The sequence below is a fragment of the Hyalella azteca genome, unplaced genomic scaffold (genome assembly GCF_000764305.2).
Source record: "Hyalella azteca isolate HAZT.00-mixed unplaced genomic scaffold, Hazt_2.0.2 contig3384, whole genome shotgun sequence".
NCBI classification, from domain to species: domain Eukaryota; kingdom Metazoa; phylum Arthropoda; class Malacostraca; order Amphipoda; family Hyalellidae; genus Hyalella; species Hyalella azteca.
In genome coordinates, this window is record NW_025933634.1 from 23,361 (window position 1) to 42,272 (window position 18,912).

General features: G+C 38.6%; 1 protein-coding gene across 1 annotated transcript; it reads left to right on the plus strand.

Moving 5' to 3' along the window:
- Positions 1-1,277: 1,277 nt before the first annotated feature.
- LOC108673499 (cyclin-T) lies at positions 1,278-18,486 on the plus strand. The gene is made up of 9 exons (XM_018161341.2): positions 1,278-1,500; positions 2,253-2,321; positions 2,509-2,650; positions 5,215-5,338; positions 5,915-5,960; positions 6,366-6,456; positions 6,811-7,030; positions 7,404-10,372; positions 15,868-18,486. Exons 1-9 carry the CDS (start codon positions 1,352-1,354, stop codon positions 15,895-15,897), a joined length of 3,840 nt encoding a protein of 1,279 aa, XP_018016830.2. The 5' UTR covers positions 1,278-1,351; the 3' UTR covers positions 15,898-18,486.
- The last annotated feature ends 426 nt before the right edge of the window (positions 18,487-18,912 follow it).

The window sequence follows — 18,912 nt, forward strand, 5'->3', positions numbered from 1 at the left end:
CTTCACATAAGTCCATACCAATTCAAAACAGGCATACGACAAGGTGGAGTCCTATCACCCACACTGTTCAACATATACATTCCAGATATACCCTCACCTCCATCCAATATTAAAATAATTACTTATGCAGAAGACATAACAATCTTATCCTCCCACAAAGACTATAACACTGCTGCACAACACCTTCTTCCATACCTACAAACCATACACACATGGACCACAGAAAACCAACTATAACTCAACACAACAAAAAGCACTGCCACTCTCTTCACACCTGACCCGGCCAAATATAGCATACAACTCAACCTTGATATCAATAATACACTCATTCCAACAGTACGCAATCCTAAAATGCTTGGACTTACCTTTGACCCAAAGCTCACCTTCAGCACACACATTAGTAATACACACAACAAAGCCAATAACACCATCAAAATAATCAAATCACTTACAGCCACACAATGAGGAAAACAGAAAGAACTACTCACAACCACATTTCAAACAATTACACGTCCAATCCTCGAGTACGCAAACTCTTGTCTGCTTGTTAGTTTGCCAACTGCAAACAGCATCCAGTGCTTTTATGTAGCATAGTGTTTTAAATTTATCTATTATAAGTAGGAGGTGTGGGATGGTGCTGAATGTCATGCTAATGCCTATTGTAATCAAGAGTGTGTGGTGCACAGGATGCTTAGTGAACACAGTAATGTACAAAGTGATTCATTAAACATGCTGTTTTGTATTTCATGCCAAGCAGCCAGATGTGGTAGGAAAAGTGTGGGATTATTTCATATGAAAGGCAAGGTCATGAAATTTTGTGTCCCACCTAATAAGTTGCTGCTATATGTTGGAAAAGTGTGCAGTGTGCGTTTGCTGTCTAGGCATAGTTATTGAATGGCGATTCCATTATCGGTAGTAGTACTCAACAAGTGGACTGCCACATCACCTGAAAATGTAGCAAGTAAGAGGGACGTTTCTGCATTCTCCACACTGTTCAGCATGTGAAGATGCTTCTTCTTGCAATTTATATTGTAATGATATGTTTAATAGTTTTTTTTATTGAACTTTGAAATCCGGAAGTTTCCATGAATCACCCTGTGTGTGTTATGGGGTTGGTGAGGAGTATAGTGGTGGAGGGATGGGCTCTGCACCACTACACTTCAGGGTGGTGGATTTGTTTTCATTGTTTATTGCAAATTCTTTTTTTCATTTTAGAAAGTTTACCATCATTCTAAAGTAAGTTATAAGAATAATTGTATTTCTTAATCACAAATTATTTTCTTGGTTTGAATCAGTGTTAAATTGTTTCAGGTTGTAACATTTTCCCCTGGTTCATATATTTCAATGCTTGATGGCTAAAAGTGATGAAAGATGGTATTTTACAAAGAGAGAAATAGAACAATCTCCAAGCCGCAAATGCGGCATGGAACCAGAGAAAGAAATTTATTATCGACATCAGGCTGCCACCTTGATCCAAGAAATTGGTCAACGGCTGCAAGTGTAAGTCATTCTCTTTTTATTGTTATCATAATATTTTATTGTATTGTTCATCATTAATATTTTAATGTATTTTTCATCAATAAAATTTTACTGTATTGTATTGTATTCACAGTCAAACATAGATGAATAAAGGTTGTGTAGTGAGTCATTAATTGTGTTATAATTTGAGCTGTGTGTTATAATGAAAATTGGAAGAAGAGATCTTTTTCAATTTTTCACCAAAATCAGCTGTGTGTTATAATTTGAACATCCTAGGTATATATTTTTAGCTATGCAAAGCTGTCCTGTTTGTGTTTAGCAATTTGTCCGCTTGTCAGTCAATCTGAGCAAATCCTGTATAAACTGCTGTTAACTATTCAATAATGGTTTTCATACTGTTTCTAAAATTAAAAAACCTCTTACAGTAGCTCTAACAATTGATCAAAATAAGTTTTTGATGACTTATATTTTTATAGCATAGTTATGTTTAAGTTCATTTATTTGATACATTATAGGTTATACTCTTGAAACCTTCATGAGTTAGTTAGATGTTTACCAGCTTGTGGTATAATATATTGATTGAGATTAGCCAATGGAAAATTTTTGCATCCTAAGCATAGTTTTTTGTCACTTTTTGATAAAAGATAAATACACATAAAAGTTTTTTTTAATGCATGTAGCATTCTGTTTTAGCAATTAGGTAATTACTTCAGCAATATTACAATATTCATTACATAGACATCAAAGTTGATGAGCATTGATTTATATTGCAGAGGTCAGCTGGTCATCAACACAGCCATAGTCTACATGCATCGCTTCTACATGATGCACTCCTTCACAAGGTTAACCTCAGTCACGAGTCTGTGGATGAGTTTGCTCAGTATTCTATCTTCTTGCAAAGTGGTTTATAACACACCGGTAACACTAAACATCAGAATCAAACAATATCTGGACAATAAATTTTTCACAAAATCAATTCAATGAAATGATAATAATTGATATGCATAATATTAGTTGCATTTTATGCAGGTTTCATCGCAATGTCATTGCGCCAGCTGCTATATTTCTAGCAGCCAAGGTGGAAGAGCAGCCTCGTAAACTGGAGCACTTGATTAGATTTGCACATCTCTGCATCCACAAAGATGTTCCTGCCCCAGATGTCACTTCTGAGGTATTTTAGTTGACAAGTTTACTTTTTATTTACTTTGATAGAAGCACAGTTTTACTAATACCTGTTTGCTTGTGGGTTAAGCTTGATTGATTTCAAACGTTTCTATCAGAAATGTTTCTATCAAGAAATCATTGCTATGCCAGTGCAGTGCCATCATCTAAACTATTGAAAAGTTTTTATTTCAGTACAACTCAAATTAGAAATTAATAATAAATTCATAATTTTATACATATGCTAGCAGACTACCAGAGCTGATTCCTTAACTACTGATTACTAAATTAGTATTAAATATCAAAATTGTCAAGCAATGCATTTTCCTGATAGAATATATTCCTCTATCTGCAACTTACATTTACAGAAGCATGTTATTATTTATAAAAATAACCTTAACCATCACCTGGCATCATTAGATATTGGAATTGATATTTTTTATGCACAAAAGAGCAGTTAAACTTGTGATATTTGTTATAAAATTGTTTACATTCTGAACATCCAAGTCAAAAATGTCAATGCTGTGGCCATTATGGTTAAAACATATTTGTTATTTGACTTAGCAATGAATCAGTTGACTTGAAAATGTCAAGCATTATCTGCAGTTTCTAGTTGGTCAAAAATTGTGCATGAAATTCATTTAGTTTACTGCAATCTTGTTTATTTGCTCAACACTTGGGGTTGGCTTGCCTTTGCTGGGAAATAAATTTGCTTAACCTATCTACTTTGAGGAAATAAATTTTATTAAGCTCTTCATGTTGTACACCATGTAGGTAGTCAAAGACTTGTGCATTTGTTGATAGTTTCCCCAAGTTAAACATTCCAAGGTAAGTAAAAATTTGACCTTGCAATTTTTTCTCTAATTAGTGCTTGTGAATCTGTGCTGTTTTGGTATAATTGTTATGCCTTATAGCTTTGCACATACTTGCATATTACTGATTGAAACTATCAGCTGAGTTGTGCCTTATTTTTTATAACCAATGCATGTTTCTAATGGTGATGTTTGTTTTGATGGTAAATTCAACATCAAAACGTTGAATTTAATCAATGCTTTTTGCTGCACTAGTGTTTAAATTGTTCACTAAGTATGAACTTAGGTTGGTTTAACTCAAACTAAAATTATGAAACTCGTATGCTTGCTTTTACTGCCATGTGCAGGAAATATAATAAGCTTAATTTGTCCAGTGTGAAGAACCTCCCAACAAATGTTTTTCTGCACATTTTTTCCCCTTGCTTTTGTTGACGAATTTTTTCCTCTTGCATGTGCAGCATGTCATTTCCTGCTTGCATGTCCACTGCATTTTTATAGAGGAAACCCTGCTCATTCTATTATGATGTGAAATCTTGGTTTGAAATTGCATTTGCTTCTGCTTTCAGATTATATTGGAGGCTGAGAATATCATGCTCTCAACCTTTGGGTTCGATCTCACTGTAGAACATGCAGAACCTTTCATTTATAAGTTTTTTCAAGATAACCCAAAGATTGTGGTAAGTGTCAAGCTCATTCAGTATATCTTGACATTGTTTAGGTCAATGAGATATTGTGTGCATTACTTTGTGAAGCTGTATGGTTCATTGTGTGCATTATTTTGTGATGCTGTATGGTTCACTGTGTGCATTATTTTGTGTTGCTGTATGGTTCATTGTGTGCATTATTTTGTGATGCTGTATGGTTCATTGTACGATATTGTGAGGTTTATTCTGACATTATATTGTTTATTGTGTTGAATGAACATTCAACACAATGTCACAACATTTGGTTGAATTTTCATTCAACACAATTTTATTATTATAGTCAATTTTTTTTCAGGGTTTGATGCTTTATCTTAGATGCGCCGGTTGTTGGTTGTCAGTTTTTTCGAGTTGACTTCATCTTCTTTGTGCTATTGTTGATTTTTCATGCTATTTAGTTCTGGTGTTTGCCAGTTCTTAATGGCAGTGCACTGGGTGGCATTTGGTTAAATTTATTTATACCATGTGGGTCTGTAAAACTATACATTGTATGTGGGTATAAGAACTGATTGACTGACCTGTTATAGCTGTCTATTTACTTATTATAATATATGGTATAATAACTGACAAACTGACCTGTTATAGCAGTCTATTTACTTTTATAATATATGGTATAATGACAGACTGACTTGATATAGCAGTCTATTTACTTATTATAGTATATGAGTATAATAACTGATAATCTTACCTGATATAGCAGTCTTTTTACTTATTTTAATATATGGGTATAAGAACAGACTGACCTGTTATAGCAGTCTATTCACTTATTATAATATATGGGTATAATAACAGACTGACCTGTTATAGCAGTCTATTTACTTATTATAATATATGGGTATAAGAACAGACTGACCTGTTATTGCAGTCTATTTACTTATTATAATATATGGGTATAAGAACTGACTGACCTGTTATTGCAGTCTATTTACTTATTATAATATATGGGTATAGGAACTGACTGACCTGTTATTGCAGTCTATTTAATTATTATAATATATGGGTATAAGAACTGACTGACCTGTTATTGCAGTCTATTTACTTATTATAATACGTGTGTGCAGGCATATCACGACAAAGCCCAAGAAGTTGTGGTCAACGAGAACATTCTCCTGCAGACACTTGGCTTTGATGTAGCCATTGATCATCCACACACACATGTTGTCAAGTGTTGCCAACTTGTTAGAGGTGAGCTTCCTCGTTTGGTAATTTATCTACATTCTAATAGCTTCATGTTCTTGCAAGTGATTTAAAACGTCATTCTAACATTTTCTTAATCTATCGTATAAATAAGAGACCAGCACAATCATCATATATGTATGTTGTATAACTTGATAATAAGAAAAATCTTCAACTATTTTCTGGGTTGAAATGTGAATCATTGTTGCTCAGCTCACCTAAAATGCACTTAGAAGAATTGTGAGATTATGATACTGAACTACAGTACTAGATTTATATTCAATTATAAATATAACTTTATTATAACCGATAAAATTCATAAGTTTTGAAATCCTTTCTTGTTACTCCATTGTTGGTTCTTTTCTATTAAAAATAACATTCACATATAAAGAAAATGATTTTTATTTCATTAATACCAGTGATACTTGATGCAATATTATAGTTTCTCTCGTTTTTGAAATCATTTTATTGCATTGGTTTTGCCAGTTCAGCAATCACAATTTTTAATCATATGCATTGCCCTTTCCTTCATGTTGTTCATTGATATGATTAACAGAAGGTATCTGAGGCATTTTTTGATTACAGCCACCAAGGACCTGGCCCAACGGTCCTACTTCATGGCTACCAGCAGGTATGGAACTTTCTACAGTGCCTTATCATCAATAATTGTAGCTCATTCGACCACTGCAAATAGTATTTCTTCACAGATGCACCCTTAGAAAATAGTATTATAATTTTTTTGTTTGTGGTAGTTTTCCTTGCATCATGGCTGGTTATGCGAAGAAGTTTAATTTGAAATCCAACGTAATGTTTTGCATTGTTACTTGACTATAATGTTTATGATTCTGTAAGATCCACTAAGTAAAAGGTCGATCATAGTCATTTATTTATGTCAAAGAATCACTCGCTATTAAAGAATATCACCATAACAAATTGACCAGTTCCATGTGTATGTATTTTTCCATGTAGGTTAAGTTAGAGAAAGAGGTTAGTAATAATAAAGGAATTATGATGCTAATTCATTGATATCTTTCAGTTTACACTTGACGACAATGTGTCTCCAGTACCGACCTACGGTTGTTGCTTGCCTTTGCATCTTCTACGTCTGCAAGGAGAACAACTATGAAGTAAGCTTCTAATTCCTCTATTTACTACAAATTACCCGCTTCACTGGATCCAGTTATAACCACCACTTGAGCTTGGGAATTTAACTTAATCATAAGTGATATCTATTAAATATTTCCCACCTGTGTGATTTTCAACACTTTTTTGAAGACAGCGTTATTTATTTCTATTATTCCTCATTGCCCTAATCTTTGTTATGAATAATTATAACTTCAAGCCTATGAAATTTTGTCTTTGCCACTCAAACGTTGTCAACTTCAGTCTTACACTGTAGCTTGTAAAACTCATATCCTTCTACCAGATAAAGTCTCATTTCTAAACACCATTTGCAACATGTAACAGTGAAACTTTCACAGATTCAGCGACAAACAACTGAAGGTATGGACTGGTTCTACTACGTAGACAAGTCTGTGACGATCTCCCTGCTGGACAGCATGTGCAAGGAGTTCCACAACGTCGTTGACAAGTGTCCAGACAAAGTGAGGAAAGTGATCCGCTCGACCAGCAGCTTCCCTCCACGAGTGAGCAACCTACCCAGGCCGGCAATTCAGCCCCCTCCATCTCACAAAGTGCCTTGTGAGTTTCGTTGCTTTCGTTCACTTTACAACTGTAAAATAAGTCATTATCTATACCCTTTTAGTTTTATGCATCTTCAAATGTATTGTGCTCAGGAACCGACTGCACTGCGTTGCTAAAAAAGGTATTCACAAATACACTTAATAAATTTGACACTCAGTTTACAGCATCTTCATCTCTATTCATGCTGAAGTAGTCAATTCGGACAAAATTAGTCATGATATAAGAATTCATAAATTTACTACCTATTAACTGATGAGCATTTTATCACTTGGGTTGGCTCTTCAATTAATCAGTCCATTCTTAATATCTTTCATTTTCGGAGGATCCTTTATATCTTGTTTTATTGTTGAAGCTGGCATTTCTTGTGCAGCTGCTTCGAACCCGGTTGGGAAAGCTCCACCAGCAACCACAGCAACACAGCCACCCAACCGCATCAGCATCAAGGATTATGAAAAACGCGACAGAAGTAGAGAAAGAACACAGCCGCAACAAATGCGTCATGCATCTTCTACTTGCCCTACATCTTCTTCGCGTCCTCCTTCTACGAATGCTATGTTACCTCATGCTTCCATACAACAGCAACAATTACAGCAGCAACAACAATTCCAGCAGCAGCAGCAACAACAACAGCTACTTGTTTCCCAGACGTTGGCTGGCAATAACAACAACAGCGGTAGTGGTGGTGGTGGTTCGAACCATCACCACCACAATGTGTCATCAGCAGGCCCTGTGCCAACAGCTATGAGTGCTGTGGGTGCAGGAAGTAAACATTCTTATAGCAGAAACTCCCAGAATCATCAACAAGTCCGACATAGGCACGGACATGAGCAGCAACACCAAAATCCAGATAACTTACGGTGGATGCAAGACCGCAACAAATATAACGAGCAACAACACCAGCTACACCAGCAGCAGTTCTTGCAAGAACAACAGCAGCAGCAGCTGCAGCACCAGCAGCATCAACAGGCGCTTAGAAGAAGTGCTAATATTCCTGATAGTACTAGCCAGCGAAAGCTTTCCGCAGAACTCCGGCTACAGCAAAGTGCTCTGAAACAACAAGAGTACAGAGTTGACCCGCAAGTCGAGTTTACAACTGAGATCAAACAGGAGAAAATGCCAGTTGTTGAAGTGAAGCCTGAAAAAATTGCATTAACTGAGATCAAGAAAGAATCTAGTCAGAAACATTTGATGAAGGTGGAGAAATATGAGGGCAAAGATCACAAGTCCTTATTGAAAGTTGAACCCAAAACTGAATTGAAGGATGACCCCACTGATAACTTCATATTCAACAACAATGACAGCACCGACTTCAGCCTGAGCGACTTTTTGACGTTTGGTGACGCGCCGCCCGAGAATATTTTTGATACTCAGTGCCCCACAGATCCCAACTCGAGCCTCGCTCCTGCCACCCACCACAGAGGTCTGTCCCCTCCACCACCCTCGATGCCTGCAAGCCAGTTATCTTCATCGCAAAAGCAGCAGCGGAGCTCTGAACCGAACCCCTCTATTGTCCATAGAAACCAACAGCAGCAACAGGAGTTAGCGAGACAAGAAGCTCAAAAGAAAGAGATGTTGCGTCAACAAGAGGCGCAAAAACAAGAGAAACTGAGACTGCAGGAGATCCAGAAGCAAGAACTGCAACAACAACAGCAGCAGGAGGCACGAAGGAAAGAGCGTCTCAAAATTGAGGAAGAGCAAAAGCAAGAGTTGTTGCGTCAACAGCAAGAAGATGCTCGTAAGCAGGAGTTGATTCGACAACAGGAAGCTAAAAAACAACAGCAAATTCTGCAACAGCGCCAACAGGAGGAAGAACAGAGACAACTCGAGCATCAAAGGAAGCAACTCGAGCTCATGAAAGAACAAGAGCTTAAAAAGCAACAACAGCTGCAGCTCCAGCAAGAACAAAAGATCTTAAAGGAGCAGCAAGAAATGAAAAGGAAGGAAGAAGAGAATGCAAGACGGGAGATGGAAGCTATGCGGCGGCAACAGCAGCAGCAACAACAGCAAATGCTTTTGTTGCAACAGCAACAAGAATTGGCGAGCCAATCGCATTCTAATGGCAACAATAGTCGAGAACATAAATCAAGTAGCAGCTATAGAAAGAAAATACGTGATCATCACATCAGCAGTATGACAAACTCCCCGGTTGCCTCTACTGCTGCAGGCATTGGTGCAGGAATTTTAAGTCCAGGTACCAAACCATATCGGCCTGAACACCATCCACTACCAGTGGGATCTACGGCGGCGAAGGATCTTTTACCGGAGTTAACTAAAGCTGCTTCTACCCGACCCAGTAGTCCAAGAAGCAAAAGTTCTATGATGCTTCAGCCTCCTCCTTATCAAGCCAGAGATGCTTTAGCTCTGAGTGAAGAAACCCCCATGGATTTGGAATTTTTAAGCAGTCGTGACTCTCGAAGAGACCACAGACCGTCATCTCATACTAGTCTTAGTCTGTCTCAATCTTCGTCATCCATGCCTCCCACGCAGCCGCCACACGCAGCATGTCATCCACGAGTCAGTGCCCCGTCCTCCCACAAATCCAGTTCACAAAGATCATCCAGCTCAAGTTTATTCAACACGGAAAGTCCGCCACCTCCTTATCCTTTAGTTAACAAAACAGAACCTTTGCATCCTTCGCTAGGAGGCCTCGGTAGTGATTCATTAGTAAAGCCTGGTAGCGATCCTTCAAAGGCTTTCAAATCTCATCGGCACGATCAATTAATGGGCGACCCCTCCGTTTCTATGGCAAGCTCTTCCAACTTATTAGGCACGGGACCTCTTTCACCTCAGGTAATTTCTCATAAAAAACACAAGAGTGATCACCATAAACGGAAAGAGAAGAAGAAACATAAGCACAAGGAGAAAGATAAGCACAAAGATCGCGAAGGAAAAGAGCACAAGAAAGAGAAGAAGAGTAAGAAAAGCAAGGACAAGGACCGAGATCGTGAAAAGAAACGAGAACCGCTGCCTGTGCCCGAACTTGCTACGCCTTCTCTGAAAATTAAAATTTCCATGGACAAAATAAATGCTACTCCTGAAGTGATGAAGAACGTTCAGGAACCATTGGCCCCCATCCCGCCAACTCCAGTGGTGTCCATCGCCGATCCTTCCACGCCGATCTCCACTCCCGGCAGCGGAGGCCTCAAACTCAGGATCTCGAAAGCGCTTATTCAGCAGACCAGCGGAGGTGAAAGTTCAGGGGAATCAAGCTCTCGCAAGTCAAGAGGATCCAAAGATCCTCAGAAGGAATTCAGGAAGCGTGACCGGGATTCCAGTCCTGTGGAAGCGGGGCACTCTGCCAAGCAGGCTCGGCTGAGCGTGCATCGCCCGGCACCGCAGGTTCGTGCTAGTATTAATGACTCTACCGCACACCTTAATAACGCTGTTATAACCAAGACACGACCTGCGCCTAAAAAGATTGAGAAAATCTCTTCATACGACTCTAGTGTCGTAGAGGGGCCTAGTTATACGCCACCTCATTCTATAGCTGATCAAATTGCTCCTATCCCTAACGGTCGCAGTGCAGTAGATAAGTCTAAGAATTCCTGTAACAAACCAACTTCCTCTATTAAAAATTCTGTGTCTTCCTTGAAGAAAACAACCAGTCAGATTAAAAAATCCGCTCTCCCTCTTTCCTCTGAAAAGCAGCCTCCTAAAACAACAGTGCTTAACAAACATTTAACCCAGAACACATCATTCCCCGTACTCCCCCCGAGTCCCCCAAGCACTACGTCCTCAGTGGGGCGAGCTGTGGACGCCGTCAAGACCACAGTTGCCAGCAGCAACACCTCGGCTCTTAGTTTCCCTGCAGCAAATCTTGCCCCCAAGACTCCCACTGCCCCACAAAACATCCCCTACTCCAACCTCCGTCATCCCAGTTACCAGCGTGGGGGACGAGGACGTCGTGGCCGTCCCCCATACACCCCTCATCTCCCCGCCCCACGCCAAGCCCCTCCCTCATTCGTCCCTTACCCTTACATGGCGGCTCCTGCTCCCCATTTCCCCAATTATTACGGCATGCCTCCCCAGTTTGCTTACCCTCCCGGCTACCACTTCCCGCCTCCCCCCGACCCTGTGATGGAATCTCTTCTGTTCCACCAGAACACACCGCCTCCACCTAAAAGCTTACCCGCGCCTAACCCTCCCCTGCCCTCTGATCCCCCTCCTCCACCCTCCCCTCCACCTCCACCACCCTCCTCCCCACCTCCTTCTCCCCCTCCGCTTCCTCCAGCTGAATAAAATTTAGTGTATTTATCTTCCAACTTACCACGTTCATTCATTACCCATATTGACCTATCAGTACTACACAAATTACAGTTATAATTTAAATATTCTAATAGATCCTTCTTCATCCCTTACCTCGAGACCGGATAAATTCTCCTTCACGTTGCCTTACCAATTTAGAATACAATGCAGTTCCATGACTTGATGTGCTGCGACTTCTTCATTTCGAAGCGTCGTGCCTGTTCTTACGCTCGCTAACACCACTCGTATTAGCTCACTTCAACATCTTGGTACTTGTTTCACCTGTCATTTTTAGAAATAATATTCATTCCGTGTGCATTATTCGTTCGCGTGTAAGGTTGTTGCTGTTGATGTTTTTTATGACTGTGGTAGCTTCATAGTTTGTAAGTAATCTCGGAAACAAGAAACTATAAACTCTTCTTGTTTACAAAGTTTAAGTAACGAGGCTTGGTCGCATCAAGAACCACAGCGCCCACCTACTCTTTACCATCGCCGATGCTCCGATAAAAATGTTCTGTGTCAGCTTTCATTGAATGGATTTTGTGTAAAATTCATCATACTATCCAGATGTATTGTTTGATTCCGCTATTCAATTTACTGATCCTTATAGTACGATCCCTTCAAGTGATGTGTGTTCGCAATCAAATTAGTTTGTTATACAAGTCTTAATTGGAAGCAAGATTGTCACGAATTCACTGACATCGCTTATTTTAAATTAAAATTTATAATGTGTTGAATTGTGTTAGTTCATTGTTAATTGTGTTTTCGTGTTACCCTCTTAGTTGGTTGAATATTTGCCTGATTAATGATTAATATTAATGATGATAATTAACGAATTGACATTTATGACCTTTTGTGATAAGCTATGATATTTACCTCGAGCATGAACTTGCATACATTTCCCATTTTCATCGAATGCACGTTCGCTTTCTCTTGAACATCTCACCCTTGATCAATAATTCGATTTCTTGCCACCCAATCCCGACTTGATCTGCCTCTGGAATTTGTTACAGATGCTGTTCTATATTATAAGTGAATACACGCTTAATTTTATGTTGCTTGTTTGTATCAACTCCTCTTTGAACTCCCGCACTTGTTTCAATTCATGCAATGGTCTGCTTCGATCTCGATCGAATACAGTAGAATAAGTGATTGAGCCTTCCTTCGCAACCTTTTATTTTACATGAGCACTAACCCAGTACGCACCTGAATGAACTATAGAATATTACGAGGACGGTCCCTTCAGTCATTGCAAGACCAAAACATCGTTTTTTGTTTTGCCCTTTTTCTCCTTTACTGCTAGCATGTATGGGATTAAGCCAGATATATTCCGTTTGGTTGTAAGCCGAATTCTGACTTGCTAATATCAGAAAAGGAACAGAAACTCGAAATTCCAAATATACCACGTGATAAACTATCCAATAATTTCCCATTAAACCCTTTTGAATAATTCCAACTAAGTTTGTTAAGATCATTCATTTTCTACGGTTTATAGAGAAGGTCTAGAACTAAGAATAGCATCGCTTAAAACTTTGATTCGCTCTAACCATTAACGCTTAAATCGTGAGATCTCTCTATTTATTTCATCAAAATCTCTAAACTAAGACCGGCACATTACCCTCTCACTGTTTTCTTAATGTCGTCTTCTGGTTGAATGGTGAACATCAAGAATTCCAATCTGTATTACATTGAGTGTTTTCCCCTCATCGTTCCAAGGAGGATTTTTGGTCTTCAAACCGTTTCAATTATTCCGGCAAGCCTTGAGATATTTGAACGGAACTAACAGTCCATCTCGCAGGTTTTTTATCGTTGTAATTGAGTTTAAACTCTATTGCTGGCCAATTGCTTCCAACTTCTCGTTATGATTTAGGAAGAGCTTATAATCAATACGTAAATTTATGTCAGTTAGCAATCTGCTGAAAATAACCGTTGTGCTGTCCTAAAGTTGTGTTTTTGTGAAGTATTTTGTTTAAACTTACTGCGTGTTTTTGTACTGTTGCGTCGTGTTCTTACTGAGCCGTTTAGTCTTTAGTTTCTGTCATTTGTATAAATGATTGAATTTTCGTATAATTACGATAAATTTTATGGATGTGTTAACTCGACAGTAAAATCCTCTAAAACTATTATAATACCTTTTGAGCCGAAAAAAAATATCCATCAAAGGACCCGATACGACTGCCTCTCCTTCACGAGGAACAGTAATTAAGTCACAGTCGTTCTGCACCACATATCTTTAATTATAAGTTTATTCTCCGCGTGTCTTTTGATTGTCTTGAGTTACTTTGTGTTCGCAATATGCTTTATTAGGATTTCGTATCCGATGACTTGAACTGTCCTTATTTTGGAGATATCGAATGACTAGTCTTTACTTTGGTGTTAATAGTTTAGTTATATATAGTTTTTCTTTAGTATAGCTGCTCTGTAAACGGGAAAAATGAATACTCTTAATGATGTAGAATCACGCATCATCTGTTGATATGCATGCGCTGTGGTAGATACTCTGTATCTTGTGTCATGATTAATTAGCTTGCTTAACTCTGCGACGATCAATATTGAATATATTTTACAGATCCAAATAAACGACCACTGTTACGACATTACTTGACTGCCCTTTACATTTGCTGCAAGACACTGACGCACAATTACTGTCTGACTTCTGCGTCACGACCAGGGAACTGATGACGTTAGGAAATAAGATTTTTAATTCGATAAGTTATAAACGTAAATTAGTTTAATACTTTTGCGTTTATGTAATGTTAACTGTTCACATCATTGAACAAAGATCACATCATTCAGATTTGAGCTGGCGGAATTGATCTGAGACTTGATTTACCTGAATTCTCCCTGTTCCTGTATTTATTCAAATAACGTTAATAAAATAAATTACTATTTCAATGACAAATTTTCGCTCAAGTCCTTGCTTCTCGTTGGCATCATACAAGTACATCATTTATTTGTCATGAACTAGCGTTTATTAAGATTCCAACACAAGTTATAAAGACATCGTGCCTGTAGTCGACGTTCGTGCGCAAGATTTGGCCTCTGCCTGGGACAGACTCTCGGGACCAGTGACGCGTGTAGCTCGCTTGGCTCCGTTAGTCGGACGCGCGTTGCGCTTATTTCAGTTAATCTAACGGCTTGATTACTGTCAGGTCTGAAGACATCTTGGTCTGACCCGTGTTATGTTTCATAACTCTGGTCTGAAGACATCTTGGTCTGACCCGTGTTATGTTTCATAACTCTGGTCTGAAGACATCTTGGTCTGACCCGTGTTATGTTTCATAACTCAGGTCTGAAGACATCTTGGTCTGACCCGTGTTATGTTTCATAACTCTGGTCTGAAGACATCTTGGTCTGACCCGTGTTATGTTTCATAACTCAGGTCTGAAGACATCTTGGTCTGACCCGTGTTATGTTTCATAACTCAGGTCTGAAGACATCTTGGTCTGACCCGTATTGTTATGCTACATAACTGTCTGGTCTGAAGACGTCAAAAATCAGCTTGGACTTACCCATATTATAATGGTTGATAACTGTCGAGTGAATTGACAGCAACTTCGACTGATGCGATGTGTATACTTCTTGATCGAGTTAGTTGACAGCAACTTCGACTGACACGAACTGTACTGCTGACTGATAGTGAGTATACAACTGACGTATTATTTGGTGCATGTTCTTCATTAACTTTTCTTTGTAATTCTATATATTAAAGTGATAAGAGTTTTCGAGTTTCTTTCTTATCTATCATTTTTCAGGTAATAATAATGTTATGTATATCCTTCATACGAATATTTTGTGTAGCTCCACGTGGCACGTGAGAAAATTTATGATATTCATGGTAACCAATGTGTTGATAAATTGCCCATGGCAAGTCAGATTCTATTCTACGTATGTTCACAAGTTGAAGCCTATCGATTATAAGCTTTATCATCTACTTCATACAGAGCAGAACAATGTTGCTAGATTTGTCCTTTACCGATATGTGCAATATAATTAATATTGAAAACTTGCGTGGATACAAATTCCACGGTTTAAAAATGTAGCAGGTACATGTGCTCTGAAGTATTGTTCTGGTCTTCATTTCAGCAACTTTCTTCCGTCTCTGTGTTAGTTTTTTCTGCGTTATGTATATGCGTATCCTCATCGTATCTTCTTTCATGGGTATTTGGCACACTTTTATAGTCGGTGCTATCTCTTTATTTGCCATGTTTCCCTCCTACCATCATAAGCGTGTATATTCTCGTGCAGATTTGTTACCTGTACAATTCCTTTTTGCACTTTTCCTGAAGCATTCAAATGAAAGTACCGTTTTTCAATGCATTTTTGACTTTGGTAATGGCATCAGAGTGCGAATTCCCCTATATAATCCCTATCCTCCTGGTTTCATTTTCTGAGGAGAATTTATGGCAGCTGAATTTTTTTTAGACATTTAAACTTGTGATACGTTTCACCATTATCGAAAAAATAAATTGATGAGCGCCATATAAATTTTTCCCTGAAATTGAAACTAGCGAGATGCATGCATGTAGTGTTGTAGTCGCCATTGTGCGACAGCTTTTTTTAAAGCTTGGGTTTGAATGCTTTTGCAGGTGCTGGATTCTTCTAGATGGGGACTGTAGAAGATGCTCATCCATTGTGTCTACTTCATCACAATCATCCGTCGTCATTTTGAAGATCGATGGCTCGTGCGTCTAAGGTTCCACGGAAATGTCGACTTCGCGTGCGGCGGTAATGAAAATGATCGCCGAAGAAAAATAATTTATGATGATAGCCTTCCAACCACCGCATTTAATTTGCTGTGGTTTTTTTCTTGCCTCTCCTTGTGTACTGGGTACTGTTGTCAGCTTTAGGCGGTCGTGAAGAAATATTCATCATCGAGTAAAAATCGGCTGAGCTGGCCAGATTCTTCTGATGTCCATCTTCAGATGCACGGAAGAGAAACCTAGGAGCCAGAACTACCGATGTTGAATTTTTTATTTGAAGAAAAGATTCAATGAACGTAGCCGATAGCAGAATACTTCGCAATGAACCATTTCATGTGCGTGTATATGAAACATTGTTTCATTTCTGTTGCTGATGATAACGATCTTGCACTCAACATTACTCCACGAAAATCACCGGATTTACGTGCAAGCACACGCAAAGAAACATGAACACATTCCTAAGAACATAGCTAGTACATGAGCCGATGCCCTGCCTTGTGCGTCGGCAACTACAAATCCGGAGTCCGCGTGATCAAAAAATTTAGACCTTTGAAAATCGCCTCGTTTTCACGACCGGAAAAGGAGTGCATTGCTTCCTCTACCTTCCGTAGAGCCTTCAGTGTTTGGCCGGAGTAGGTGGCGGAACCTCTATCTACGTACTGGTTTATGGGCTGATCTTTATAACTGTGTGTTGCGTGTGTGGTGTTCTGTAGTAACGCTTGCATCATCTCCATCATCACTTGCTACCTTTTTTCATCTTCTCACGAGATTCCCCGAAACTCGATGATAACAAATGCCAGTGATGTAGTACGAGTAGCTCAGTAAGTGGTTTCTCTAGCGACCGCTTGGTGAAGGAGAGGAGCGGATGTGTGCACACTATCTTTTTGGTATTATATGGAGGTATGGCAGCATGACCATGTTTTTTGATATTCGTCAGGGAATCTTAATGGGTTGTCGTCGGGAGTACTGAACAAATGTAGGGATTAACGTCGTTAATCTCAATAACGTATCATGCTAGATGTTGTCCACATTTGTTTACTATACGTTTTTTTTAGTTGTATCATCACTCCGTCTATATGTTCTCGGTCCTGAGTGATTGATGGAACGAGGAATACTAGAGTGGACACTATCGTATTGTTCAGTCTTCGAAATGCAGTGTTATAGTACGTTATTTACCGACTTCGGACCTGCTGTCTTGACGTTGCAATTACAATTTTGATGTAAGTTTTTGTGAATTAAATATTTGCTCTTGATCATGCATATTATCGTCCCTCACCTCGCTGTTACTTAATTATCGTATATGAAGGGTGTCTATTTCACGCAAGTGAGCTTAGCTAATTTTTTTTTCATGATTTAAAGTGTACGTTATTCGACAGTTTACTTTTTATCGGACTAGCTTTTATCTTGGGTTATTATTTATTCTCCTCTTGTGTCTCGTATCGTTTAGATTAATTTATGATGTACGGATTCAGGGATGACACGCAATGCTCGCGCTTCTCTGGGGCCTCTTGATTGGACGGTTTAGCGTGGTGACCAAAAAAATGCCTTTTTTTATTTTAACTTCTGGGGCGACTGGTACAAAATTCTCCTTCATTTGCTCAATAAGAAATTGGCTTTGGTTGATTTTCTGTCTAATTTGATGCCTTTTATTTCGTTGTCCGTTATTAAATGATATTTTACGGGTACCTAGCATTTACAGCGCAAAAATTCAGTAATTGTTTCTTTTCACTCTAAACTTCCCAACTTGTTCCCAAAATGCAATCTTCTTGAAATGTCGTATTAAAGTCAGTTTACGTTGATCGAATAGTTTCAAGGTCTTTTGGAATATTTTTCCGTAACTTTTTTCACTTAGGAAATCTATGCTCATAGAAAGTATTTGAATAAATTCTTTACACGTGATAAAAACGGTAATGTTCATCGCTGTGATTTAGCTTTTTCCTGAATTAACCCTTGACTTGCTCTTAGCGCAGAAAAAGTAATTGTTCGTTCAGATATTTCTTACGGAACTGTTGAGTTGTCTTTCTTTTGTGAAAGCTTTCATATATAATTCTGTTGATTCAAGGAAGATTTTTTTCTGTGATCTCTTTCTTCGCTCTGGATTATTATCACGATTTCCTGATAACGTGCAGTTTTTAGGCAGTCGTGTACTGTAGATTAAATTTTGCTCGCAATAATCACGATCATTTGCTCGTCATGTACGCGTTCAAATTATTCAAGTCAACTTTCTGTACCAAGACTATCGTGGAGTTGAATGCCTCTTTTTTTTCTTCTAAGTGATTGTCGATGAACCTCCTGGCTTGTTAACACCCATTTAGCCAGCTTGTTTCTCACCTGTTTTTCTGAAATACTGCGACTATTTTCTTTTCTATATTACATCACGAGGGGCCTGACGTTATTCATCTGAGGTCCCATCGTAATTTACGTTGCGACGAGCTTTAGTTTTTAGCGAAACCTGATGTACAGTGAGAGCTTGTGCGTTGAACCGCCAGTATCTCAATTTGTTGTTGAAGCTGGGTATTTCTTTGTTGATGTATTTATTAATATAGAAGTTAACCATCCTGTACTCTATTGATTTCTCTACTGACCAATACTACTTTAAGCTTCAGTTACTGTGGCTTCAGGTCGCAGAAGTCTTATAAAATTGCTCAAAAAATCCTGAAGACGATGTGTCTTTTCGGTAAGCTTAACCGTATGAATTTTTTGTATCATACCTTGTACAAATACATCATTTTTTTTCTTAAAAATTTTTTATTCGTCCTGTTATCTTTTATTGTGTCAGCGTTGCAGAAATTTATGCGGCAGTTAATAACTCAAAATTTTGGTTCGGTTGTTCAGCCTCTCAATTGGAAGACGAATCCAATGCTTTATGACAGCTTAAGTAACTGTAGGTCTAAATACCCACAATTTAGAACCACTTGTATAGTTTGACAT

Bases quoted from the DNA above. Each gene is read 5' to 3' on its own strand.
- LOC108673499 (XM_018161341.2), top strand. From the start codon at position 1,352: ATGGCTAAAAGTGATGAAAGATGGTATTTTACAAAGAGAGAAATAGAA. The intron at 2,651-5,214 runs GTATTTTAGTTG...ACGTGTGTGCAG, and splicing joins CCCCAGATGTCACTTCTGAG to GCATATCACGACAAAGCCCA. The intron at 10,373-15,867 runs GTTCGTGCTAGT...ATGCTTTTGCAG, and splicing joins TGCATCGCCCGGCACCGCAG to GTGCTGGATTCTTCTAGATG.